This window comes from Helicoverpa zea, chromosome 9, assembly GCF_022581195.2.
Source record: "Helicoverpa zea isolate HzStark_Cry1AcR chromosome 9, ilHelZeax1.1, whole genome shotgun sequence".
Classification (NCBI taxonomy): domain Eukaryota; kingdom Metazoa; phylum Arthropoda; class Insecta; order Lepidoptera; family Noctuidae; genus Helicoverpa; species Helicoverpa zea.
The window spans coordinates 2,670,901-2,698,236 of record NC_061460.1 but is presented as its reverse complement, the minus strand read 5'-3'; the positions used below and the strand labels follow the sequence as shown (position 1 = coordinate 2,698,236).

The 27,336-nt window shown below is 37.1% G+C and overlaps 6 protein-coding genes across 8 annotated transcripts; 2 read left to right on the top strand and 4 right to left on the bottom strand.

Moving 5' to 3' along the window:
- Nucleotides 1-812: 812 nt before the first annotated feature.
- On the bottom strand, nucleotides 813-5,402 carry LOC124633471 (probable RNA-binding protein 46). Its single transcript, XM_047168701.1, has 6 exons — nucleotides 5,226-5,402; nucleotides 2,079-2,197; nucleotides 1,905-1,996; nucleotides 1,526-1,821; nucleotides 1,276-1,445; nucleotides 813-1,038 (listed from the first exon to the last, which is right to left on the bottom strand). The coding sequence occupies exons 1-6, from the start codon at nucleotides 5,400-5,402 to the stop codon at nucleotides 813-815; spliced, it is 1,080 nt and encodes a 359-aa protein (XP_047024657.1).
- A 649-nt stretch (nucleotides 5,403-6,051) lies between these two features.
- LOC124633290 lies at nucleotides 6,052-8,787 on the bottom strand. 3 transcript variants are annotated; one of them, XM_047168467.1, is made up of 7 exons: nucleotides 8,665-8,787; nucleotides 8,059-8,168; nucleotides 7,313-7,513; nucleotides 6,952-7,109; nucleotides 6,662-6,859; nucleotides 6,476-6,569; nucleotides 6,052-6,404 (listed from the first exon to the last, which is right to left on the bottom strand). In XM_047168467.1, the coding sequence occupies exons 1-7, from the start codon at nucleotides 8,673-8,675 to the stop codon at nucleotides 6,118-6,120; spliced, it is 1,059 nt and encodes a 352-aa protein (XP_047024423.1). In that variant the 5' UTR covers nucleotides 8,676-8,787; the 3' UTR covers nucleotides 6,052-6,117. The 3 variants fall into 3 exon arrangements, with proteins under 3 accessions (XP_047024423.1, XP_047024422.1, XP_047024424.1); XM_047168466.1 differs by lacking the exon at nucleotides 8,665-8,787 and adding an exon at nucleotides 8,377-8,583; XM_047168468.1 differs by lacking the exons at nucleotides 6,476-6,569; nucleotides 8,665-8,787 and adding an exon at nucleotides 8,377-8,584 and having other exon boundaries at nucleotides 6,682-6,859.
- Nucleotides 8,788-8,856: 69 nt separating this feature from the next.
- On the top strand, nucleotides 8,857-19,097 carry LOC124633335 (developmentally-regulated GTP-binding protein 2). Its single transcript, XM_047168524.1, has 8 exons — nucleotides 8,857-9,149; nucleotides 9,442-9,602; nucleotides 15,596-15,766; nucleotides 16,126-16,269; nucleotides 16,684-16,791; nucleotides 17,086-17,243; nucleotides 17,573-17,699; nucleotides 18,021-19,097. The coding sequence occupies exons 1-8, from the start codon at nucleotides 9,086-9,088 to the stop codon at nucleotides 18,180-18,182; spliced, it is 1,095 nt and encodes a 364-aa protein (XP_047024480.1). The 5' UTR covers nucleotides 8,857-9,085; the 3' UTR covers nucleotides 18,183-19,097.
- Nucleotides 19,098-19,349: 252 nt separating this feature from the next.
- On the bottom strand, nucleotides 19,350-22,361 carry LOC124633152 (ER membrane protein complex subunit 3). Its single transcript, XM_047168278.1, has 5 exons — nucleotides 22,097-22,361; nucleotides 21,818-21,956; nucleotides 21,375-21,492; nucleotides 20,937-21,098; nucleotides 19,350-19,643 (listed from the first exon to the last, which is right to left on the bottom strand). Exons 1-5 carry the CDS (start codon nucleotides 22,243-22,245, stop codon nucleotides 19,465-19,467), a joined length of 747 nt encoding a protein of 248 aa, XP_047024234.1. The 5' UTR covers nucleotides 22,246-22,361; the 3' UTR covers nucleotides 19,350-19,464.
- Nucleotides 22,362-22,475: 114 nt separating this feature from the next.
- On the top strand, nucleotides 22,476-26,079 carry LOC124633151 (endonuclease III-like protein 1). Its single transcript, XM_047168277.1, has 5 exons — nucleotides 22,476-23,058; nucleotides 24,085-24,222; nucleotides 24,443-24,613; nucleotides 24,694-24,853; nucleotides 24,940-26,079. The coding sequence occupies exons 1-5, from the start codon at nucleotides 22,795-22,797 to the stop codon at nucleotides 25,866-25,868; spliced, it is 1,662 nt and encodes a 553-aa protein (XP_047024233.1). The 5' UTR covers nucleotides 22,476-22,794; the 3' UTR covers nucleotides 25,869-26,079.
- Nucleotides 25,859-27,170, bottom strand: LOC124633153 (nucleolar protein 12). The gene is made up of 3 exons (XM_047168279.1): nucleotides 26,980-27,170; nucleotides 26,785-26,890; nucleotides 25,859-26,624 (listed from the first exon to the last, which is right to left on the bottom strand). Exons 1-3 carry the CDS (start codon nucleotides 27,045-27,047, stop codon nucleotides 26,082-26,084), a joined length of 717 nt encoding a protein of 238 aa, XP_047024235.1. The 5' UTR covers nucleotides 27,048-27,170; the 3' UTR covers nucleotides 25,859-26,081.
- Between the last annotated feature and the right edge of the window lie 166 nt (nucleotides 27,171-27,336).

Genomic DNA, 27,336 nt, shown 5'->3' with positions numbered 1-27,336 from the left:
TCAGGCAATAATGGAAAATAAAACCAGTATAATTGAGCACAGTTGTGCTGCCCTAAAAAACTGCGCCATCTATGTAAACATAATTGAAGAGAGGATAATCTTACATGAACATAATGGCAATTTCGTTCGTTGAGTATTGTATGGGCATTTACTTCAGCAGCATTTTGTATTAAAATAATAAACGAATGGTTAATATTCAGAAACTAGACCCATTTCTAAACATTTGTAAAACAGACAAACATAAGCAAGATGAAAAGTGCATTTTCTAAAGAATAAAGTTGCAGCCTGAAATAAAATCATGATTCCGTAACTTGTTATTCAGGAATAAATAAGTCGAGTCTTGGACCGCAAAACCTGACGCTTTTAGATAATTTCGAACCTTTAAAAAATGCACTCTATCTGGAAAGCATACACAAAGTTATCTCCTACACTCCACCAAACCTCACAGCGAACACAATGCTAATGAGACAAACATTGGACACTTAATCATGCAATAAATTAATCAACATCAACAAAAATAAACGAAAATTAGAACACGGGACAGTTGTACAACCAGCGCATTGACAAGTTAAACCTCATATAACTAGAAGTAATGGGGGGTCATTTCCATAAAACAAGACAAAAAGGCAGCAAATTGATAAAATCAACGTAACAGGTATAATTTACGTAATGCAAATAATCCCGCCGTTTCAATTCACATAAAAATAGTTTCAATAAGTTTCTAGCAATGCAGTAGATGCCAGTAACATGCTCATAATTTATTGATCAATCAATGCAAATGTAGAACTGTCCCGTGGAGGTCGGAGCGGCACTCACTGCGAGTCCTTGCCGGGAGTGATGAACTCCTGCAGCGGGTGGCGCGCGGTCCAGGGGTTGAAGTCGCGCGGCTGCGGCGGCGGCAGGCGCGGGGCCGCCGCCGCTCCCGGCGGGGCCCACACGCCCGCCTCGCGCCCCGCCAGCCCCAGCCCTCCACCGAACCCGAGCGATGTCATCGATGATACCAGAGACTCCATGCCGTTGTTAATGCGGTTTGACCACCTAAGTGCCACAAACGTTGTTTTGGTATCAAGTCTACTTTTTCTAAGAAGTTCGAAAAGAAAAGAATTGTCTAAAATATGAAAGTTAGACATTGCACTTATTGCAGTGTTAAATGAACCTTGGTCAGACCTAGGCGCCCATCGAGAGCTACGACGTTAGACGTTTACGGAAACTCAACTAAATTGATCGCGGGAAAAATGGCTTCACGAAAAAAGTTTCTAGTTATATGTAACTTACTCGGCTGCGGCAGCGGCACTGCGTTGAGCCTCGTGGATCATGCGCAGGCGACGAGCTTGGGACCACGGCTCCAAGGTATAGGAAGGCGCAGCGGGTGGCGGAGAGGTCGTAGCAGGCTCTTCAGGCGCGCGCGTCAACTCTACGCCGCGCTCCGGGGTCCATCGTCCTACCTAGATGAGAAAGTCAACATTGTTTTATCGACCAAGTAAAAAATATAGATGACCATACATGATGTGTATCTTTGACGAACCTCTCGATATTGTTTGAGCAGTTGCGGGGATTGCGGCAACGACCAGTCTACAGCAGGCCGAGCCCCGCAGCCCCAAGCAGCAGCGGCGGCTGCTACAAGAGCCTTCCTGGCCATAGCAGCACCGCGATGAGACTTGTACTCCACGATAGCCGCGCACGAGGCAATCGACCGACGAATGCGCACCTCTTGCACTTCGTCCGTCAATGCGTACAGCAAACGGACGATTTCCGCAGACGGAGTGGTCGGCGGTATGCGTGATATGAATATGCGGCAGTTGTTGATGGATGGACAAACGCCTACAAGAACATTGATCAGTTTTAATATCAGTCGGCAAATATGCTTGGCATTATTTAACACAAGTTTTGGATTTATTGCTCACCCAATTGCCAGGACGGTCTTATCATGTAGTTGTTGAACATGCGAATAGCATTGCTCGCTTCGGCATCAGTAGTGTACATCGCGAAGGCATACCTAGACAATGTAATTTAGATGAATTTTAAGCTAACTCGCAAAGAAAAATAAAAGTGATAAAAGTTTGCTTATGTCTGTTTACCCTCTATTCCAGCCAGAGAAGTTGATCATTAGTCGGAACTCAAACAGCTCGCCAGCTTGACGGAACAGCGGCACAAGAGTATCTTCGAAACAGTCATGAGGAATTCTTCCTATGAACACCTACGGAAGAAATTACGTCTGAATAACGGCAAGTAGGTAAAAGGTTGCATATGAATATCAACAGGAGCAAACATAATTTTACTATCCGTGATCGAAGCGTTACAAATACGCACGGTTGATGTGACGTTAGTCACAGTAAGGATAAGATTTTTTCATACTAGTGAATTTTCCACTCGGTTTTTTTGCGTGGCAGGCAACATACATGCTGTTGTAAGCAATTGACAACTTATAAAACCGGCCAAGTGCGAGTCGGAATCGCGCACGAAGGGTTCCGTACAATTGTTTAGAAAATGAGCAAAAAAATCACGTTTGTTATATGGGAGCCCCCCAAAATATTTAAGTATAGTTTTCAGTATTTGTTGTTATAGCGGCAACAAAAATACATCATCTGTGAAAATTTTAGCTATCTAACTATCACGGTTCATGAGGTACAGCCTGGTGACAGACGGACGGACGGACGGATGGATGGACGGACAGAGGAGCGAAAACAATAGGATTTTACCCTTTGGGTACGGAACCCTAAAAACTACGTGTTTCAGCGTTGACGATTGAATAGCGCGTGAGCTGAATGGACCGATCGTTCGTTGGTGTTTCAGAGGTAAGTTATTTGATAACACGCGTATAGTTATCGGCACGGATATTGAGCTCTCGGCGGAAGAGTGGGGATCGCTTTGCGCACTGGACACGGGATGATTAAAGGCGCGGCTCCACCGCGGTGCACGGAGAGGCTACGCACGTGTATTAAGCTTCGCTTTGTAAGAAAATGTATGTGGTTGTGTCCACTGCAACCCACGGAGAGGCTACGCATGAATTGACGTCATTGATACACGCGTGGCTTGCTCGAATAGGCGGTTACATAGCTCAACGCTGTCAACGTGGGTCTACGTTTCCACTGGAGTACTCGAATAAGACCCACGACTATGAACAGCTCGGTTATCGCAGAGCAGTTGTTGTAAGCGGTTACGTAGCTCAACGATGTCAGCGTGGGTCTACCCGTGCGCCGTGCCACGCTATACATAGTCGTGGGTCATATTCGTGTACTTCAGTGGAAACGTAGACCCACGTTGTCAAACAAATGAATACACGCAGCTAAAATGCGCCGCGTGTCCGTGCACAGCGTGCACTGCGGTGGAGCCGCGCCTTTATATTAGACCGGGCCATGTCCGGGGCGTGCCGTGTACGGACACGGCCCGGCCGTGGCCCCTCCGGGCCACAAACGACGCTCGTCATACAAAATGTATGTAACGTTTCACGTCCGTGCCCCGTTCGAGCCACGTACACGGCACGCCCCGGCCACGTCCCGGCTTAATATAAATCATCCCTAAGGGTGCGTCCACATCTGGCGAATGCGCCGCGAATGCGCAGCACGCGAGCCGATCGCGAGCTGTCCGCGAGCTGCGCGCGTGCAGTCACTGCAATAGTTCGGTGCGCCTCTTTAGCGCAACTCACGCAAGGCTCGTATAGAGCGCGCGAGCGGCGCGCGATCTGCGCGCAATCAGTTCTCGCCCTTACAGTTCCGTATATTGGCTCAGTACTATCGAAGATGGCAGACGTCGCGCGCCGCCTGCGCGCCGCTCGCGTGCGGCGCTTAGGTCGCGCGCGAGCTGCGCGCGGGCGGCGCAGAAGCGGCGCACGAACAAAAATGCACGCGCGCAGCTCGCGGACAGCTCGCGATCGGCTCGCGTGCTGCGCATTCGCGACGCATTCGCCAGATGTGGACGCACCCTAAGGCAATAAACCAATAAATCACGTCTGCACAGGTGAAGGTCAGGGCTCAATACACTTGCCGATGATTATACATCTTCTAAACACGCAGTTTACCTATATTTGTAAACCAAACGGGGTATATGTATGACATGACAACGAACTTGCGAGTCATAATAACCCGCCAAAGAAACCATAGGCCGATTTTAGTCATGCTGACCGACAGTCGAAAATATATGAAACTAGCTTCTGCCCGCGGTTTCACCCGCGTCCCGGATAGTGAAAAATAAATCCCATCCTATGACCTTCTCCCGGGTCTAAGCTATCTCCCCTCTAATTTTCAGCTTAAACGGTTCAGTCATTCTTGAGCCATAAAATATGTAAATAACACTACTTTCTTTTATATAAATAGATGAAGATGATATGAACCGTTTTCGAATGACGCGTAGGTATCAACACAGAAGATGTTTAGACAAACTATATACGGGCGTCGTCAGCGTTTTGACCGCCTTGATGTACCTACTATAAAAAAATACCTACATCTTCGATCAACAATACATTGAGCTTTGCTAACTGTTGGTCGTAAGCCGCGGACGTAACCTTGAGTAGGCCTGATAGTAGGTATCTACTTATTTAAGGCCGTATACAGAAAGAAAGCTGGAAGAAGCTGGAAACTTATAAGCACTTATCGGCGCGTGACAGCGCTGGTAACCCGCTCAGGAAAATATATGGACACACGCCTATATTCGGTCAGTGGGTCGTCTTAGGGGCATTCTTTCTGTATACGGCCAGGCAGGCGCCCTGGATGTTGCCAACTTCAAGGATCCGAAAAATACTGCGATGGGCGTGTCATCTCAGAGCCGTTCAGTATCTTTTGTTTGAAACTCCCTAACGCAACACACAATTATCGGATACGATTACGAATACTTTCAGAGTCAAGCCGTACCTATGTATGTATGTTGGTCGGACGGTCTTTGGTGCAAACGCGGCAGGTTCAAAATGCTCGAGCCAGCCCAACTTCAAGTATCGGCCAAGCTCGCAGCTAGGCTATGCCACGGGCAATAATTTATTCCTACTTTTGATCATGTTACTCACCGACTACTGTTGACTAGGAAACCCATTTAGATATGAAAATGATAAAACCTAGGATTACATAAAACGTAGGTACACTGTCTAACTTTCCTCTAGATATTTTATACCTACCTACTCCTGAGCCATCAAACAAAGGAATGAAGGTATGAAAATGCTGACAGCTAAAAACTTATGTAGGTGCTCTACCAGACGCCATTGACATATTGAAAAACAAGCTCATGAAACTTCTTACCTCACAATTCCTCGAAGGTTCGGGACCACTCCACGCATTAGGAGCTTTCCTGTAGATCCTTTGGCCATTTATTTGTGTAAGAGTATAAGATGTATTATTTTCAGTAAGGGATAAAAGTCTTGATGATAATTCATACTGATTCACTTCACTAGACGAATAATGCTTAACAGGAGGCATTTCAGCCAATATAAATATTTTTCTTATAATAATATTTTACGAAAATATTTTAAGACACGTACAAGCTCTCCGTGATTTCCCAAAAAAAGAAACGAACGGAGCCGATATTTTTCTCAGAATAAGAAAATGGCGCTTTCATCAACAAAATGGAAGCTCTATCTGGTGACCTTCAACATAAATAATAATCAAATGAATATATTTATTAGTGGAAGCTAGATTCAGCCAATAATAATCGTCACTAAATATTAAAAACCGAATTATTTTATTATTTCATAACAACAGATACCCTGGTAAAACAATATTGATGTTAAAAGAAACGATCTGAACAGGAAATCAGTTTTGAATTCAAAAACAGAAAAAGAATGTCAAAGTGCTTTTTCCAAATAAAACAACCCAACTTGTTGTCATATTAATTGAATTAAAAACTTGAAAGCTATTTTAATTAGACAAAAATTTATAAAAATCTTATTAGAATATATAGATGGCCAAATATTATCTTTCCATTTATTAAAAACTGTATCACAGTATGGTATTTTATGATTGACTTCCGTAACCGTTTGAGCGGCTTGAGCTCCTTGAAAAAAAAATAGTAGGCAAAGGTTTTTAAAGACATTTCTTTCTTACTGCTTTAACCAATAAAACTATTTTATAATTTGTAACTAAAGATATAATTATATATCTATGAAATTAATATAATAATCAATTTCTGAGGCATTTAAATGTAATGCATCATTACATTAGATAAGGGCGACCAAAAAAATAACAGGACAAACGGTTTCATCGATATGGGCGAGTTATTCTGCCGAGCTATTTCGCTCATATCATAACTACTTCTCAACTGCATCCTTAAAATATATATCCTCCGGGTTTTGGAATTCATTCGTAGTATCTGTTGTTTAGTAAAATACTGGAGCTTTCCCTGATGCATCGCATGCATAACTTCAGGAGTAATAGCGGTTACAGCCTCTAACTGTATAGAACTTATGTCATTTTCTGGAATACCTGCAATAAAATATAAATTTGAATTGCGACTAAAGCTCAATATCGATGACAAAAGCTGTGAAAACGCTCACATGTAAATAGTGCACTCAGTCTTCCAATCTCGTGCGATGACCATCTATATGGTTCACCATAAGCGGCGCGATTAGTGGCTATTGAATATAAAGTCTGTAACAATCAAAATATCTTATAATATCTTATCTTATAGATGATAATATCGGTAGCTGTAAAGCTGGTAAATAATTCGATTAATAAGTTACCCTGGTTTGATTTGCATTACATTTTCCCAATTTATTCAAAGTGTCTAGATTAAGTTCTTTGAATGTTGCAGGTGATATATTTTGTAAATCGGTTGCTGGGAATCCGCATAACAGATAGCCAAGTTCGTTGATAAATGTACTATTGTCGTACCACGTTTCCCCATAATATCTTCTGTAGGATGCCGCTAGGATACCAAACTAGAAAAATCAAATTGTTAAATTAGTCTTGTCTAATTTCGATTGCAGTCATAGTTTCAGTAGGTACTTAATTATTATCATGATAGAGTAACCTTCCGTGGGTGTAACTTGATGTAGTGATTAGCAAAATATCTGAGAACTGATGGATCTCCAAAATTCACGTAATACAAATCTTCCTCAGGTATAACATTTAACAGTGATCCAAAAGCTAAAAACTCACGACCTTGTAAGAAGGCGGCAGTTTTTCCATCTGAAACATATTGAAGTAAGAATTAACGAAGGAAAGATATTGTACCAAACGGGTATATTCGAAATATTTTTGAACCCTATAAGCTGCAAGGAGTTAATTTCTCAGAATGTTATACTAATATGTACTGGTTTTTAATAATAATGTTATACTGGTTTTTATATGAAAACTTATGCATGTGTTTGTATAATCTAAAATCTGCTCACCTGTCAGTATGTCCCACACTAGTAAAGCTCTAGAAATGGGTATCATATGTTTCTTTGTATGTGTTAATAAATGTATAATAGAGTCAGCGTCAAGTCTCAAAAAAGAACTCGGAGGTCCAAAGAAGATCATATTCATCGATTGTTCAACTTCCATTCTATTGTCCAGTTCGTCGTAAAACTCTTCATATATTTCCTTAGGTTCTGAAATAATTATTTCTAATAAGAATCAAGTCTGCGTCGTTGGTCTGGTAGTCGCATTGCGCGACTGCTGAGCATGAGGGCTCGGATTCGATTCCTGGGTTGGGCAGAAATCAGCATCCCTTAGCCTGGAAGCTGGAGGTATTACACACCCATGCCTAAGAGGGCACGCAAAGCCAGCATCCCCGAATGCTACTCAGAAGCAGTCTTTGCTACAAGTTCACACAAGAGGCCGTCAGGTGGATTTGGGAGAACTCTGACAATAAGGCTTGTGAGGTGATTAAACCTGCAGCTCACTCGATAAGAAGATAAGCTTCAAGTGTTTTCAAACCATTAATTTATTCGTGTACATGCAGTAATTAATTGTAAATAAATATTTATTTAATAGTCTAGTTTTTGTTTGTAAATTCTCCAGATGAGACGTTATTTTCTTTTCCATTCGGTAATTTCGTAATAAGTTTTGAATAAACATGTGTGTTTTCAATGATGTACTAGATTTTCTAAAATCTAGATGATAGTTGGTATCTTATAATATAAATAATACTTGCCTTTCTCAGCGACCGCAATCATTGAATTTCTGTCGTCTTCATAATCTACACTTAACTCTTCGATAGAGTCGGTAGAACTCAATGAACAAGTACATCTCTTAATAAAAAATCTGAAATATTGTGACTTTTACTTTAAAAAATAGGTACCCTACACTAGTAAAAAAAATCATATAGATAAATCATATTTTAAAAAATGTTGTTAAGTAAGTACATAAAAGGTAAAAGATTCAATCATATCTTCTAATTTTTTGTCACCCTAGCTTTGTTTAGAAAATTATCGTAATTTTTATTAAAATGTTTTACAGAAAATATAGTTACCCGTTGATAAATAACCATTGTAGAATGAAGTTATATATCATTTTTGAAAACTTTTAATTGAAGAAATTGAAATATTGTTGAAAACCCTTGCGACACAAAGATAAACACCTAATCGAGATGGTTTAGAATGCAACTCGTAGATAGGACAGGCGGGCATCTTATCTATATGAACTACTAGATACTGACAAAGTATCTACTGCCGTGTGTGAATCAGTTTGAAAAATCTTTTATAGATGTTAAAAGGCCATTGATGACGGCTAGTGAAAAATATTGCATAGGAAACGGTACCTATTGGTCATCGCCACTGACTGGATAAAGGCTTATCCCATCGCCCATTCACTACCCCTAACATGATCTTTTAATTATTTAACTGATAATAAATAATGCAAAGTCTAAATCGTACAAAATATTGTAAATGGAACTCATTTGTATTGCACTGTAAAAAAATAAAGATTAGTCTATGATATCAAGACTGACGTTTCTAATTTTTTAATTGTCGCTGGAACGCGACTAACCTAACCTATTCATTGTGGCCTTTTATAAATTTAACAAAACTTTAATAATTACAGAGTTTATCTCATTACTTATAGCGAAATAATGCGAAATGTTTAATCACCTATAGATATTTGCTGTTATTGCTTAGCTAAATATACGTTATTCATTGGTTACGTGGTACACTTTTGTTGTCGTCAATAGTAATTTTAGGAACATGGGTATTCTAGAGAAAATATCTGAAATCGAGAAGGAAATAGCAAGAACACAGAAGAATAAAGGTAATGTACACTGATTCATTTGTTAAATTCGAGTTTTTTGTTATAGTATTAATTAATTTCTCCAAGATCACATCTTTCTTAGTTTTGTTTTGATATATCTTGTTTTCCTTATACCGATAACACTTAAAATCTATACGATCGTGTAAGTCGCGATTATGCATACAGAGATTCTAAAAGCCCCAATTTTGAAACTACTTAATTTTTGCTTGCACCTGCCCATTTTTTTTGCCCACTAAATAAATGTGATAATTATTTTGCTTATCAAATAAGTAAAACACGTTTTATTCCACAGCTACTGAATATCACTTGGGTTTACTGAAGGCGAAGCTAGCTAAATACAGATCCCAACTGTTGGAGCCGTCTAAGAAAGGAGGTGACAAGGGTGAAGGTTTTGATGTGCTCAAATCTGGTGATGCTCGAGTAGCTCTTATTGGATTCCCCTCAGTGGGTAAGGTAAGTGTAGTGTATGCAGGTACATGTGCATCATTGTATAGGTTATGTCATTATTATGACGCCTCGTGCGCATACGTCACTCGGTTATAAATACCGGATCGAGCGGTGGGGAGTCAGTCGTTGTCAGACTGTCGACCTGTGTGGTGGTGCGTTGGCGAGTCGATTAACATAATAAAATGAGCGTACAATACATTGGCGACGAGGATAAAACCGTGAGTGTTTGGACCAACAGTTACCTATTATCTAATTTTTATAATTTTGAACTACCTATTAGTTCTGTGATCCAGAAAAATATTTGATATACAAGTTTATACTAAATAATTTGTCCTATTCATGCCTATACCAAATTAATGTATGCTAAATAAGCTTTGACAACAAGTAACCTCTGACCGATGTTAATATTCAATCATATTAAAAAGAGCAAAAGGAAAGAAGGAAGGGAAGAGAGTAGAATGACAAAGTATACATAACTTTTATGTTCATGTATGTATCACCCGAATTGCAAACAAATTTTAACCTTTTTACGTAATTCTTTGTTTAAGTTTACCTTGTTACAATTCTAATGGAAGTAGCAATATTTATTGCAGGTGTTAATATTTATCAAATGAGTAATTAATAATACAAAATCATTACTTGGTGATCAGTTTACTCATTCTTAAACCTGCATCAAAGTTTATTCAATAATAGGCATTTATTGGAAGCAATATAAAGTTGCTGGTTGTTGAATTGTCGTCAAGACGACTTTAGCAGTAGTGGGATTTCCTAGAGGATATAATACAATAACCTATTTGCCTTATAATCAATTGTGTTTAATAATTGTTGTGCTTGCATGCCAACAAGGCGGAATGTACACGGATCTTATTATGTTGTTTACAATCCTATTTTGTAAGTGCCTGCATTCTAAGCAAATAAAGACCTATTCTATTCCAAAAATCTGCTGGTCATTAAATTGACAGCTTGACGGTTAGCAGTAGTGTATATCTACTGGTCATTAGATTGACAGCTTGGCAGTTGGCAGTAGTGTGTATCTACTGGTCATTAAATTGACAGCCTGATTGTTGGCAGTAGTCTATATCTACTGGTCATTGAATTGACAGCTTGATGGTTGGCAGTAGTGTGTATCTACTGGTCATTAAATTGACAGCCTGATTGTTGGCAGTAGTCTATATCTACTGGTCATTGAATTGACAGCTTGATGGTTGGCAGTAGTGTGTATCTACTGGTCATTAAATTGACAGCCTGATTGTTGGCAGTAGTGTATATCTACTGGTCATTAAATTGACAGCTTGGCAGTTGGCAGTAGTCTATATCTACTGGTCATTAAATTGACAGCTTGACAGTTGGCAGTAGTCTATATCTACTGGTCATTAAATTGACAGCTTGACAGTTAACGGTAGTGAACGTCTACTGGTCATTCAATTGACTGTACACGCATAAATTATCTGGCGATAGTTGTCAACTACTGCAACAACTAAATAGTAAATCTTGATAATTTTTATATTTTCGGTGCCCGGTGATTTGGATCATAAAAAGCTTCCAAACTTAACTTCTCAGAGTCTAGTCAACAACTTATACCTGCTATATTGATTCAAGTGCTTGCAATATAGAGGATATTACAAGAACAAACTGGTGGGTTATATACTCAACGGTTCTATAAATGACAAACATGTGCTATATAGGTATCTAGTTAAACAAACAGCACATTGAGGGACCGTAGTAGGTTGGCCATGTATGTTGAAGAACTCGCCCAGCTATACTGGTATGTATTCACCTATGCACAACATCCAAGTCCATCAACACCTCTAGTGGGTTGCCTACCCATAATAGTGTTAATTATAACAGTTGCTCAGTCACCCTAGGTATAATTTCAATACTTTTACTTTATTTTGCTGTATTAAAGAGGTTGTTATACAACAGAGATATTCCAGAAGATACAGAACAGTAGAACAGCATACAAGCAGCAATACTAGCTGGAAAATGTGGATCAAAATTTTGGTATTCAATAGATAGAATCTTTGGTAAACATGCTAGCTCACAATTGTAATTTCAGTACTTTAGGTTGATATAAAACTCTTAGATCAAAAGAATATGGAACTAAGCATTGGAGCAATCTGTGATTTATTTGACAATGCTACTTTATCTACCCAACTGCCTCGTTGGTCTAGCTGTCGCAAGCGCGGCTGCTGAGCACGAGGTCTCGGGTTCGATTCCCGGGTCGGGCCTGGAAGTTGGTGATTGATACACCCGTGCATCGGAAAGCACGTAAATGTCGGTCCTGCGCCTGATCTCTTTCCGGTCGTGTCGGATTGCCGTCCCATCGGGTTATGAGAGTGAAGGAACAGTGAGTGCACCTGTGTCTGCGCAAATGTTTGTGCACTATAATATGTACTGCGCAGTTGGCTAATCCCCTTACGTGAGTACAGCCGCCGTAGCCGATAATCGGCTAGGAGGACATCATCATCATTTACCCAACTGGGCCTTCTCATCTGTGACAAAAAATCTTTTAAGGATGATACCTGGAAGGAGTTCCAATGTAGATACTTACTCTGGGAACTGTCTAATGATGATTAGCTCATGGATGATTGTTGCAATCAAGTTCTCAAAAGTTGATGATTGCGTGTGCTTTTAAAACCTTCAAGACTCAGGCTTGAATGAATTTTAATTGGTATCTTAGCCTCTTTTTTATTGATTTACATTGGTGTTTACAAATAGTTTAACAAAGTGGCCCTCATTATAATATTGTTATTTGCAAATTATGTTTTACAGTATTGCAGTACCAATAAGCAGTATAAGTACATTGAGAGTTGTGGAAGAATATGCTTCCATAGGAGCGAATAACGTAACCATATATGAACATATATGAAATAGAATCCATTTATTGATCTCAAGTTAATAAATCATCACATTAATATATTCTTGAAGTGCACACCTACTTGTAATATAAAGTTGTGTAATTTCCTCAACCCATCCCATAAGATAAGATCCATATGGGTGGTGGGATGGATATCTATTAACAAAATAATGTCTTGTGTCCATAGCGTTAGGGTTAATAATAATTGATCTTAGAACACCAATCTTAGGTTACCGTAAGACAATTGGACTCGCATGAGAGGTAAAGAACTTTATCACTATTTACATTTATCGACATTTATTACTCTTTTGTGCTAATTAAACTACACAGTTGCGTCGACATTTGGTTAATAATAACTAAAATATTATTAAGTTCCTAAGTCCTACTGCAAAATATAATCTGAGTAAGTGTTCCTTAAAGTATAGGAAGTAAAATTGCCCTTAGTCACCAAATCGTTTAAAAATTTACTGGGGTGCTGTCCCTATAAAAGATAATAATATTTTTATATTCTGGTTGTCTAACTAAAACAACGTAGATAAAGTCAGCTGCAATAAAGGGTAAGCGCTTTTGAACGAAACTATAAACATACTTATGCAGCCAACTATACTTACATAAAAAAAATATATATATTACGTTACCTATACGCGGTCATGAAATTGGAAAAGCGTAAAATATTAAAAATGGAAGCAGCACAAAGCTGATCATCAAATTGATGAGGTCAAGTATGACATGAGAGCAGCATAGCTGCTCATGAAATTGAGATATAGAATTAGAATCCCACATTTATCTATGTGTAGACAAATGTTTTAGAAAGTTTAGCGGTTGTTTTGCAAAAGGAAAATTGCATCGACTAGAAAACTGTTTGTGAGCTGCTGTCACCTTGTTGAAAGGAAGAAGAGCATGAGTTGAGGGTCAGGGACTCTTCTATTTTATGGTGATGCAGAATGTCACAGCTTCAAAATATATAGTGCAAAGTTAGTGACACCTGTTAAAGTGCGTTCGTTACATAATATGGTTCTAATTAGTTAAAATCTGATTCGTAATGTTACTTTACACCTTCGTTATAATCAATATGTAACCATGACACTAAAAAGCTTACCATCAAAGCATAATAATTCTTTGACTACTTTAATTTTTGAAAACCACATTAATAAAAGCAAACAAACATTACAGAACGCAATGTCCGGTGATAATAGTGTTCTTGGATGCCTAACCGAAATATAAGTATTCCTATCGCACTATTATATCATCATCATCATCATCATCATCTCAGCCATAGGACGTCCACTGCTGAACATAGGCCTCCCCCTTTGATCTCCACAGATACCTTATAAAGACGACCTTATAAAGGTCACCGGAAGACGCTGGATGCAGGTCGCTTCCAACTATTATATGCAGTAAGGTATTCATATGTTGGGTGTTGAATGCTAAGAAGCTTACAGTTTCTTGACTAGATATTGGACATACATTGATGTAGGGTATTTAAAGCCTATATCAGAATTTCAGCGAGTGTACTAGCAGAAACGTGCAAAGTACTAGCGCTGATCAATAGGGTTGAAGACCAGATTGTTTGTTACATTGCTGAGATAATGATAGGCTTTGATATTCCACTCTCAAATTAAAAACTACATATTACCAAAATTAGTTGAGTTAGCATTCTCTTGCTTACAAGGCACACAAAGTACTTAACTCGTACATAGAACTACAATTTAAACCATTAAATTGGTGACAAAATATGTGGTCGCCATTAAATTGGAGACAAAGTATGTGGTCACCATTAAATGGGTGACAAAGTATGGAGTCACCATTAAATTGGAGACAAAGTATGTGGTCACCATTAAATGGGTGACAAAGTATAGAGTCACCATTAAATTGGAGACAAAGTATGTGGTCGCCATTAAATGGGTGACAAAGTATATGGTCATCATCAAATTGGAAACAGTCCATCTAGGTCACCATTCAATTGGGACGATCTTATGTGATTACTTTCCTCGTACGGCTCGTACGGTTTTGAATGAGTGAAAAGCATTGATGAGGTACCCTAATGCCGATCTTTTACCTTGGAACAATGCATTCTGTATCAGTTTTAAGTGAAGTCGAACCAAGCAAGATGAGTGCTCATTATCTGAAGGTACAGCAATATTTGAGACTTGCTTGATTTCACATGGACTGATTGGCGGGATGTCTGCCAAATGGACGGATCATCTCTAGTGTAGATATAATACAGGGCCGGAACAGCGGCTACAAAACCTGAAGTTAAACTTGCCGGCCTGATATCACTGCTACGAATTTGTCTTGGTGAGCCTGAAGCAGATGCTGGTATGTTACCGTCTGCAAAGGGACGGATTTTTATTTATGTTTATTTCACAAGGGAAGGGATGTAGTGTCCTGCAGTATCACCGATATCTGTCGTCTCCTTAAATGGAAAGGGAAATGAAATGGAAACGGAACAAAGTAAATCAGTTTGATGGCAGTGTGATCGGTGGACTGATCTGATAGCGTGGTTTTGTTGTGCTGCAGGTGTTTGATAGATCTTTAAGAAATTACCAAAATATTTATGAGTTTGATTGTTGGACTTTTTGAAACAAGGTTAAAATCAAAACAACAAGGGAGAGATGTAGTGTATGCAGGTACATGTGCATCATTGTATAGGTTATGTCATTATTATGACGCCTCGTGCGCATACGTCACTCGGTTATAAATACCGGATCGAGCGGTGGGGAGTCAGTCGTTGTCAGACTGTCGACCTGTGTGGTGGTGCGTTGGCGAGTCGATTAACATAATAAAATGAGCGTACAATACAGTAAGGAAAACAGATTTTTTATTTATTGTTTTAATGTAAATTATAAATACCACAGAATTCCTGCCTTTTCCATTATTTTTTAAATTTTTGGTATTTTGTTCAGAGCACTTTATTTCACTTTATTGTAAATGCATAACATGAGATGTTCCCACTAAATATTCATACATCTGAATGCATTAGGGTAAAAATTAGAACTGTCTGGGACATCATTAAATATAACAAAAGAACTTAATTATGATTAAAGTTGTTCTGTTTGCCAGTACCCCAACAAACTATAAATATAACACAAACACAAGTAAAATATTTATACAGAAGCTTAAAATGATTGTTCTATTTCAGTCTACTCTACTATCAACACTGACCCACACTCACTCGGAGGCAGCTAGCTATGAGTTCACAACGCTCACATGCATCCCTGGTGTGATTGAGTACCGCGGAGCTAACATACAGCTGCTTGATCTGCCTGGTATCATTGAAGGTGCTGCCCAGGGCAAGGGTAGAGGCAGACAGGTATTTAATTTTTAATTACTTAATTCTTTAAAATGATTTTTAATTCATCTTCCAATAGAAATGCATTAGGCCTTTGCCTAGCTGTGAACACCATAGAGTAAAAAGAAATGCAGAAAGATATTGCACCCTGTTTGTCTATTTAAGCATGTGTTAACATGCTTGGGAGACTCATTATGTTTGATGGTTCAGAATCCAATAATAAATATCAATTTACATTAAAATCTGCATGTAAGTAATTTGAGGTAAGTTTGACAAAAACTTCCATGTTATCTACATAACTGGCATTACCATTTACTCAGATATCTAGATTGGGATAAAATTCTATCGGTATAATTAAATATTACCAAAATTGCCTACAGGTGATCGCTGTAGCGAGGACAGCAGACTTGGTGCTAATGATGTTGGACGCTACGAAGCCTTATGTGCACCGACAGCTGCTGGAGAAAGAGTTGGAGAGTGTGGGCATCAGGCTCAACAAACCTAAGCCTAATATTTATTTTAAAGTAAGTATATTTGCTTAGCAGAGTAGAAATAAACTTTTTAGCTCAAAGAATATTGCATGAACAACAGGTATGGCCAACTACATATGTATAGTCATTTGAATATTTAACTTTTCATGATAAAAGTCAACTTACAAATTAAATACATCCAAAAAAGAAAATAGTACAGTCAACTTCAGGTCAGTGGTAACAGTTTTATAGAAAAATCATACTTATTACTATTGAGTGAAGGTGCATCACAGTTACCTACCACTGATTTCCGTTCTTCCTTACCTATGCCTGCAGAAAGCCCTTTTAAGATTACCTTGAGTTAAATGCCTATTCAAATAGAGTGGAGTCATAAAAATCAACATATTTATAAAAAGGTTGAAAGCTAAGATTAAAAACATGTTATGAAACATTTTTTCCTGTTTCCAGGTGAAGAAAGGTGGTGGCCTCTCTTTCAACTCAACATGCCAGCTGACTAAGGTTGATGAAAAAATGGTGCAAATGATTCTGCATGAGTACAAGATATTCAATGCTGAGGTGAGAATTTTTTAAGTGTTTTTTCCACTATGACCTATTTTAATATAGTCGTCTTTTAATTAAGTAGGTGTTCTACTTATTATCCGAATATGCATCACAGTCAATGTGGCATCATCTGAGCTGGCTGTCCATTGCGCCTTGTACCACACTTACACAACTAAAAATCGAAATCGTGGCTAAATAATATGCCTGCAAAATGTAAACTCGTTTGCCATCGATTCTCCAAGAAAATCCAAGTAGATAATTCCACGAACTTTCGCCATTATAATATAAAAACCAAATGACATATTCCAGGTGCTATTCCGCGAGGACGCGTCCGCCGACGACTTGATCGACGTGATCCTGGCGAACCGCGTGTACCTGCCGTGCCTCTACGTGTACAACAAGATCGACCAGATCTCCATACAGGAGGTCGACAGGATAGCCAGGCAGCCGCACTCTGTTGTTGTCAGGTGAGATATCGCGCATGTAGCCATTACCCCTCTGATACCTAAAATTGGTTTCCGCGCATCCTGATTCGAAAGTCGGTTGTCGAAACTTATGATTTTGCGGGCCCGACTTTTGTGGATATTTTGTGGAAACAATTGAGCTGATAATGTATAATTTAATTGCTGGGCATTTAAATTTAACATTATACGTAAATATACAACTATTTTGTTAAAGTAAATTAGCAAATATGTCTTCTGATGATAGTAAAGTAAATGATTGAGATGATCAACAATAGGGTCAAAATTCACATTACTCTTTTAATTTGAAAAATATAAGCATTTTAATGTTTCAGTTGTAACATGAAGCTGAACTTAGACTTTCTGCTGGAGACGCTGTGGGAGTACCTGTCCCTCATAAGGGTTTACACCAAGAAGCCCGGCCAGCCACCAGATTTCGATGATGGGCTCATTTTGAGAAAGGTTTGTTAAAAAATAATTACATCTTATATTGATCCCGACTGCCAAGAACGGTTATGTATGTCGTGTGTATCTTGAATAAATGCTTGGAATATTCATTATCATCCGATTTACGAAACAACTATATTCTGACACAAAAAATTTACATAATGTAATACATGAACATCCTTCTGCCCTCATCCTAATTTTATTTGGGGTCGGCGCAGCATGTTTTCTCCTTCCAAATTTTATATGCCTTTATCGCACAAGTAGTTTCTAGTCATTCCAACCTCTTTCATTATCTTTATACATTCTTTAACTAATCAATTAAATCTTCTGTTCCAGGGTGTAACAATAGAGCATGTATGCCACTCCATTCATCGTACACTCGCCGCCGCACTGAAGTACGCGCTAGTATGGGGTACCAGCACCAAATACTCGCCGCAGCGGGTCGGGCTCGGTCACACCGTGCAAGACGAAGATGTGGTACAACTCATCAAGAAGTAGCACAAACTCAGTTGTTACGAGACGATCTTCCGACGTCAATGCTTGAAGTTTGGATTGTGTTAAGTGTTGCGTGATGGTCTTACCCTATAGTTAGGAGAAAGCCACGCTGAAAGTATGCTTAGTGGAGATAGCAACTGTTTTGTCTCTTTTATATCGAAATGAAAACTACTTTTGAGAGATTGGGACATTCACTGAATGGCTTTTTTTTGGTAATTGGGTATATAGTTGCAGTAATAGGCAGGCTTCTCAGCATGTCACATGGAAATGGAATGCTGAGTTCGTTTTCACTTTTTATCATACATTTTAAAATAAGCAAATGTGATTTTAACGTTTTAATACACCAATACGCAATACTTAATCCTGTTCAAGCGTATTTGAAGACTATCTAATTCTATATTGTGTACGAGAATAGCTAGAGTTTCAGTTATGTGTAATTCTAGTTATAGAAACCTGTTTGTTCATTTATAGGTTTTATGCCAGAGAATGGTATGATGTTATGGCGCTCCCAATATCATATATACTGCATACATGTTACGTATATTATATCCCAGTGATAAGTTAGTTCTCATATGAGAAAAATATGCTTATTTTCCTTTTTTATTGTTCATTTAAGTTGATTGCTCTCCGGTATCGGATTCCTACATAACATTAATTTATTTTATCAATCAAAAGTTGTATTTTACAGACAAGATCAATTTGTAGTTTTTGTTCCTACAGACTGGTTAATAATTTAGTTTTCATCCTAATTATTGACTTATATTCTAACAAATATTGTTATAGTGCCTGAAACAAGCCAGCAACAGCAAGCAAAGCAATAAGTTCATTGTTATTTAATGTGTTTGTACAGGAAAGGTCATATTGTATATATACTCATTAGACTTTTGCATTGGAATAAATATCTTTTTTAAAATGCAACTATGTTTTTTATTAATGCATATATTTTCAGGGCCTCGCCTTAGGGCCAGGCCACAACAGTGCGTTGCGGCGTCGCATCGCAAAAATCAACGACGCATATCATATTAATCGCATAGCTGTGCAATGTTGTTTTTGCGATGCGACGCCGCAACGCACTGTTGTGGCCTGGCCCTTAGAGATTCGCTGCAGATTTCAAATACACTATGAAGCAATACGGAAAAATGGAGTACAGAAATAATTAAAACAAAATTGTTGGTCAATAAATAAACAGTCATTTATTACCACATACACCACATTTGCTATAACACCTTAACTTACAGATTATAAATTATTCTAGATATGATAATCATAACATAGGAGCCAGTAATTATGATTGATGTTCTTCTAAAGTGCTGAGGACATCTATATCTGCATTGGCGATTGCCCAGCGATGTTCAGTGATTTCGAGAGCTTCCCACTCTGCCTTGAATGCGGCCTTCGGGTCTTGAGGCATGGCCATAGCGGCGCCAGACATTTGTTCTTGCATTATTTTGGATTGGTCAGCAGCTGTAGACAAAAGAATGTCATAAAGTATAGTTATAATGCCTTGTCTGATAAAAAGTGTATAAAGAAATGTTTTGTTAAAATCAAATATCTCCAATACAGCTAAATCCATTTGGGAACTATATTTTTTGTCACCAAAATTTATATTTGTCATCAAGTTGTATCACCTAATAAATAGATCTATCGCCACGAAATATTTTCGTTCTCAGATAAACAAAGAGTGTTCCCAGGTATGAATTACCGAATTATTGTTAATATAATGTGTAAAATATGAGATGGATTACCAATAAAATTGTAGTGCATTATCATGTAATGCACTACAATTTTTTTAATATAAACTTCGTTCTTATAATAATAGTTTTATTACTTAAATAATAGCTTGGTGCTCAAAATGGTAGATCTGTCACCAAATAAATCGATTAATCGATCCCTGACTGCGACTCCTTTTTATTTGTTATTTTGTCACCAATACAGCAGTTACATTTTATTTCGTTCAGTTATTAAAATAATGTATTCGTTACCAATTTAATACATCAGTTTATACTTTTAATGAAAATATGTATGTTCAAAGGGAAGAGGAAGGGAAGGGAGACAAATTGGCGCGCTTTCGGGCCTCAACGAATGGGTTGTAGGTTGTAGCCCTTCAAAATCCAAACCAGCGCTGATTATTCAGTGATTGTTATTTTTAACAATAAATATTGATTATTTTGACTTTAATTGTTTTATTTACTATTCAGCTAGAAATTTAATTAAAATATATTTATACTACCTGTGGAAATTAAGACCCTTGGGGGAGGCACATGGCCAGTTAAGTAGTAGACTCTTTTGGTTGAAAGGATGATGACGACCACCCTACATTTTTAGACCTTCATGAAATTTTCTAGTGATACAATATATGATTTATTGGTGATCTATTTAAATTAGTTTGCTTAAATACTATTAGGACAAACCTATTATAATACATACAAAACCATTTATTTGGTACTTGACCCCATATCTCCATGATTTTCGGTAATTTATATTTTGTGGAATTGATTTTATATTGTTTGGTGACTACATTTTGATGGCAAATCTACTATTTTGAGGGCAAACCCTATTATTTAAGAAACACAAAATGAATTAAATTGGTGACAGCTTAAATCATACCCAATCAATTTGTATGTAAATAAGTATACAGATCTGGAGACCAGTGGTCCAGTGGTACCCAAGTCATACTTAAATCATTCACACTATCTACTACTGTAAGTCAGCAGCTCAGCTATTTAGAAATAATTCACAGTAGGAGCTCAGGCTTACCATTATTCTCTCCCAAGACCAAAGCATAGATGGTGCGTAAGCCAAACACATTGAGGAAGTACCAGGACGCAGAGGAGACCCACGAAGCGTCTAAGTACGCTAGCTCGACGCCACGCTGCAACATCGGCTTGAAGCGCAGTGTGAGCGGGAATGGTACCTTGGCTGTGAAGAGAAATTAAGGAGTCGGTAAAATATAAAAATATTTGACTGAGTCTAATTGTATTTTTTATTAGTATAAAGATTTTGTCAACTAGAAATCCTCATTATTATGAGAATTTGTGGCTATCCCTGTTCAAAAAAGTAAATATTTAGTTTAACAAGAGTAGTATTACAACTGTTCTTATAAATTGCTGATATGATATCTCGAAACCGAAAACTAAAAATCTGGCAACACTGGTCTAAAAAGGTAATCTAGTTTGACTAAAATAATTTACTCACTGGTAAGGAAACCACTGAACATCCAGTTGATCCAGCCTCCGATAACAATCATGGGCAGCACGTTGGTTACATTTCCCTTCAACATGTCTGTCATCATGCCAGGGTCAGTCATGGGGTTCTGAAATATTTGTAAAGGTTATTAATAAATGATGATTAGATATAAATGAGAAACAATTGATTTTCTATTGTTTTATAATTAGCAACATACAAGCAGTTATTCAATGTGGAGTATTGATGTGTAGTATGAAAGTAATGTATTGAACCTTAAAGACATGAAGTATTGTGAAATGGATATCACAGTAATTTCAAAACAAGACCAGGGAAGACTACCATATCTTAAGCTAAGTGTGTGAAGTTAACTTCTTCAAAACTTTTTTTTATGCTTATAAGACTCTGTGTTACTAAAAATGTGGCTGTTTCTTTCCTGAATAAATGTATATTACCTGTGAAGCAGCAGCCCTCTTCTGCACCTTAAAGTAACCAGTCTCTTCATTGTTGAACCAGTGGCGGCGCATCGCGAAGGATTGCCGCGGCAGGTACTTGCCGTTCTCGCGCAGCAGACGAGCGCGAATCATCACTTGACTGCAAGTTAACCATACATATACCGTAGGAGAAAAACTGTACCAAATTGTATCAAGAGATTTCGAGGTTATTTATATGGTTGTAATCTTAAATAAACTTCGAAATAATGCTGCATTAGAGAAATAATAATGCTAGTTTACCTGTCTTGAACCTGGAGAAGCTCAATTTTCTTCTGGGAGGACAAAATGATTGAAACATAGTGCCTCACAATACCAACCAGGAAGGTGATGATTACAATGGGAAGAAACACCCATAACCTTATATTAGGATCTAGAAGTAGTTCAGCCATTATGATATATTATAAAATATATCTAAACTACTTAATTAATATTATAATTTAAAATTAAATTCACAGTTTTTTACACAAAATGACACCTCAAATTATTTATTACAAATTGACATTGACACATTCTTTGACAATCATCATAGAGAATTCTATCATATGCAGAGTGAACGCGAGGCCAAGGATTTTGTCGAAATATTTATGAACAAAAAAAATTGTCGGAATGTTTATTTGGCTAAAGGATCTAAAAACCACTAGCCACAAAAAACACTATATTCGGATAAATTGAAGTAGCCATCAAACCGTTTGATAAGATTGTATTGTGTGCCACATTTATGGTTTGCAGTCATTTTGCAGTTTGGATTTCAGTTTTCATTTTTTGGGGCGGATTTTGAAAAAAGTTATGTCAAAAATACGTCAGTCCAATTTGTGTCAAGGTCAAAACGCAAAACAAACAGTAGTTTTCTTACTTAATTTTTACTTTTCAAGTTAATTAAATAGTAAAAGCTCTGAACAATTTTTAAAATTTTTAAATTACTAACTTCTGTACTTAAAATGCCGCGCGGCAAAACAAAAGTTGCTGCAAGTTTAAGTCTAAAGAGAAAGGTTGGAAACAATGCGAGCGCGGGGATTAATGCCGATAACGAAGAGGAGTTGAATGAAAATATTAAATCTGAGGGAATAGAAATCAAAGTAGAGCCACCAGAATCGTCAGAAGACCAGTCGACGTCCAACAAATTTGATTTAAGTCAGTTCAAATTCGAAAAGAAACCGCACGTTAAAATTGAATTCGAAAAAGATTCTCCGGTCAAAGAAGAGGTAATACTACTTTTATAATACACATTTGTCTTTATTTATTTAAATCATTATTTCATTCATAGGAAACCCACTGCTGAATGAATAAAGACCATCCATAATTGCCCTGGATTAGCTTACGTTGATCTGTAACTTTTTATTTATGTTTTTTGTTATGGTCTTATCCAGGTAATTGTATTGGCGTTAGTATAATTTCGAAGGTGCACTGGCTTCTAAGATACAGGATTTTTCCTTGTTTAGAAGTCAGGGTCCTTATGCTCTGGCCCACATTGCCATGATCCTAAAAATGAAAAATTTGTGTTCTTTTTGGAAATAATAAAGATTTATTATTTATATATCATATAGTTTTCCAAATCATATTATACAAATATAGGTCTTCGATTATATTTCTTATACAGTGGACTCTCGTTAATTCGAAACTCGAGGGACTCTCAAAATATTACGAATTATCGAGTTTTTGAAATATTAAATGTTTCGAAATTTGTGAGAGAAAATAAATAAAACTTCGAATTATTAAGTGTTGATCAATTATTATTTTGTTAACTGCTATTTTATAACAATGTCAAAAGTTTAAAGACACATTTGTGTGCATACAAGTATCATAATGCGAATTAATTAATCTTTCGAAACAGCTCCGTCATACTGTTTTTAAACAGATTGCTGCTACTCAGACTGCTCTCTGACTCTGACTTACAATCTTTCCCCCTCTTCCTCTCTGCAACTTTGAATTCTCGAGTGTTGGACGACTAAGAATTCGAATTAACGCGTCATTTTGTTATATAGCAATGCCTTATTCGTTCGAATTACCAAGTGCATAAAAATGTATTGATTTAGTTCGTAATATAAAGAGATTTTGTAGGGAACTCTTGATAACTTTGAATTAACGAGAGGTTCGAAATATCGCAGGTTTGAATTAACAAGAGTCAACTGTATTTATTTCAATCACATACTGAATTTTACTTTCCATCATTATTAATTTACTAAGAGATGTTGTCCTTAATATTCAAATAATAATATTTTTTGTTCCAGCCTGATACAAAAGGACTATGGGAACCTCCAAATTGGAAGGAGTTCCTAATAAACTTGAGGAATATGAGATCAAACAATGATGCACCAGTGGATACAATGGGCTGTCATTTGAGTGGGGATGCGAAAGCTGCACCTGAAGTAAGTTGTGAAAAATATTTCAGTTCAGCCTTTATATTCATGTTATATCTATATAACAGTTTTATATAAGTATGTTTAATTGTGGCATTTAAATATATCTAAGTCTTCTGGTTCCTTGTGAATCAAGGTAATAAATAAACACTGTGGCTTAGATTTTGCTCCTTTCCTTCGAAGTCACTTTAAACTACTAACTAGTAGAGATATTTTTGTATGTTTCCAGGTTTACAGGTATCAATGCTTGATATCTCTAATGCTATCCAGCCAAACAAAGGATCAAGTAACATTTGCAGCCATGGAACGATTGAGAGCCAGAGGGTTGACGATAGACAATGTTTTGGCTATGAGTGATGATGAACTGGGCAAGTTGATATACCCAGTCGGATTCTGGAAGGTAAGGCTTAAAAGGACTCAATAATATCAGGTTATCAGCATACATGTACCTATGTTGTAAAATTATATTCTTTATTTCAGACTAAAGTAAAGTACATAAAGAAAACAACACAAACCCTGAAGGAACAGTACAATGGAGATATTCCAGACTCAGTAGAGAAGCTGTGCAAGCTCACTGGAGTAGGACCCAAGATGGCACATATCTGCATGCTGGTAGCCTGGGACAAAGTCACTGGCATAGGTGAGTTCTTTGGAGAAACTTAAAACAAACTATTTGATGTAACGCAAGTTATTCATGATGAATAAATTACTGAAATGTTTATACAGGGGTAGACACACATGTTCATAGAATAAGCAACAGAATAGGCTGGGTGAAGAAACCAACTAATACTCCAGATGACACAAGAAAAGCATTACAAGCATGGCTGCCTTTTGAACTTTGGAGTGAAGTTAACCATCTACTTGTAGGTTTTGGTCAAACTCTTTGCCTACCAATAGGACCAATGTGCCATGAATGCTTGAATAGAGACATCTGCCCATCTAGTGGCAAAGGCAGAAAGTCTCCTAAGAAAACTCCACTGAAAAGTGCAAAAAAAGAAGATCAAAGTGAAAAATCTGATGAAGAGAATGAAGTGAAGCCACCAAAAAGTAGGAAAGTCGCACCAAGAAAAGAACTAATTGATGACAACAAATTAATTTCTGAAACAAATAAAGATAAACTTTTTGTTAAACTTGAAAATGAGAATAAATCACCTCGCAAAAGAAAAGTATCACCAAAGAAAACAGAAATCATAGATGAGACAGCAGGGACTGATGATATGGATGATTTTGCGACGAAACCTGTTAAGCTGGCTGTAGACACTGCACCTAAGAAAAAGGTCACACCTACAAAGAAATCTAACACAAAAGTAACAAAGCCACAAGATGATTTTGAAGATAAAGATAAGTTACCTGTTAAAACTGCAACTAGAAAGAAAGTAACACCAAACAAAAAAGCAAAGGCTGCTGATGCACAGAATGTTGATGAAGAAGATGGTAGTGAACAAAATCCTAACATCAAAAAAGGTGGCAAAAAGAAAGTAGATAACATAGAAGTAAAACAGAGTGTGAACAGTACAGATAGTAATTCCAAGCCTAAAAAGTCGCCAGCAACTCGCAAATCTCCAAGAGTTAAGGAAACCAATTTATCTGAACCTGTCACAGAAAATGATAATACTACTGTTGTACAGAAGAAAACAAGAACAACTAAAAAGTGATATTTTTTTTATTAAGTAAAATGCATGTTTCTTATTATCTATAAGTATTTTTGTTTGTACAACTTTTGTTATTGTAATAAGTGGATGCAGCTAAAATTAGGAACAATTTTTGAGAATACCATTTTGATAACTTGTTATTTTTGTTTGTAAGAGAATCATGTGAAATACCTCAATTAAGTTATTTTTGATTTGAAATAAAAATTGAAACTAATATTAATGTTTTCTTCTACCACTTTTTTTCTTAGATTTATCTTTCCTTAGATCTGGTTTAGGCTTTTTCCCTCGTTCTTTCTTTGGCTCAGATTTGCTTTTCATGTGGCCTTTCTTCTGCATTGATTTCTTTTTATTTTGTACTCTGTCCAGTTTACTTTTCATTTGGAATACTTTGCTCTTCTGTATTTTCTTAGTGGCTTGTTTCTTCAACATATTTTTTATTTCCTTCTTAGTTTTTAAGTTGCCATCATCATCATCATTCTCGTCTTGCTCAGAACCTTCTTCATTTTCGTCATCCGATCCCATCCCAGAAATAGCTACTGGCTTCTGATTACCTTTATTTTTAGTTTTGTCTTGTACTTTATTAATTTTCTCTTTAGGCTTATTTTCACCAATGACTAAATCTTTCTTCTGTAAAGTATCAGTAGACAGTTCAACAATTTTGACGTTAACATCCTCGTCTTCATATTCATCCTGAAGCAGTTGCTCTATGTCTGGTATGGGTCTGCTGGACACCACCAGTTTTTTGTATGACTCCTTATTCTGAAAAAAAAAATTGTGTTCTAGTAGTAACTGTTCGCGAGTATATGTATTCTGATATTAATATTTTTTTAAAGCTATTATATGAGCCTCTCCTTTTTATAATATTGAATAAAAATTCAAATGACAAAAACAAAACAAATTATGAGTATTTTCCACCTACCTCCTGTTTTATCCTCTTTCTTTCCTCTTTTAAAAGCTGTTTCAATTCTTCTTGTGCTTTTTTCTTTCGTTCTAACTTTCTTTTACGGAACCCACACAAGAAATCTCTGAAAATAAGAGAAAATATTAAGTTTACAAGCTAACTCAAAAAGATATAGATAGGCAAGTTAAGAATATATTTTTCCACTTATATTACTTTCTCTTGGCTTCGTCGAATACTAGGTTTATTTTCTTTTTGCCCTCTTTATTTTTCTTCTTTGCCATTTTTATAGTTACTGTTTGGAGTCACACTTCACACGCTTTCTGTAACCTAAAATTTTTAGAAAACAGCACACAGCAAGCAAAGCAAGCAGCAGCTGTGATGCCTGACACTGACAGTGACAGAATGATATGACAACAGAAATTGCGTTTAGTTATAAAATCGTAGCATCGGATTTTAACTACTGAAATTATATATTTTTTTGTATTTGTTATTTAATTATTGAAGTTTTTCAAATCCCATGTTGAAATTCTTTAGGCGTGCTCTTATAAAAACCAGTCTTTTACAGTTGTT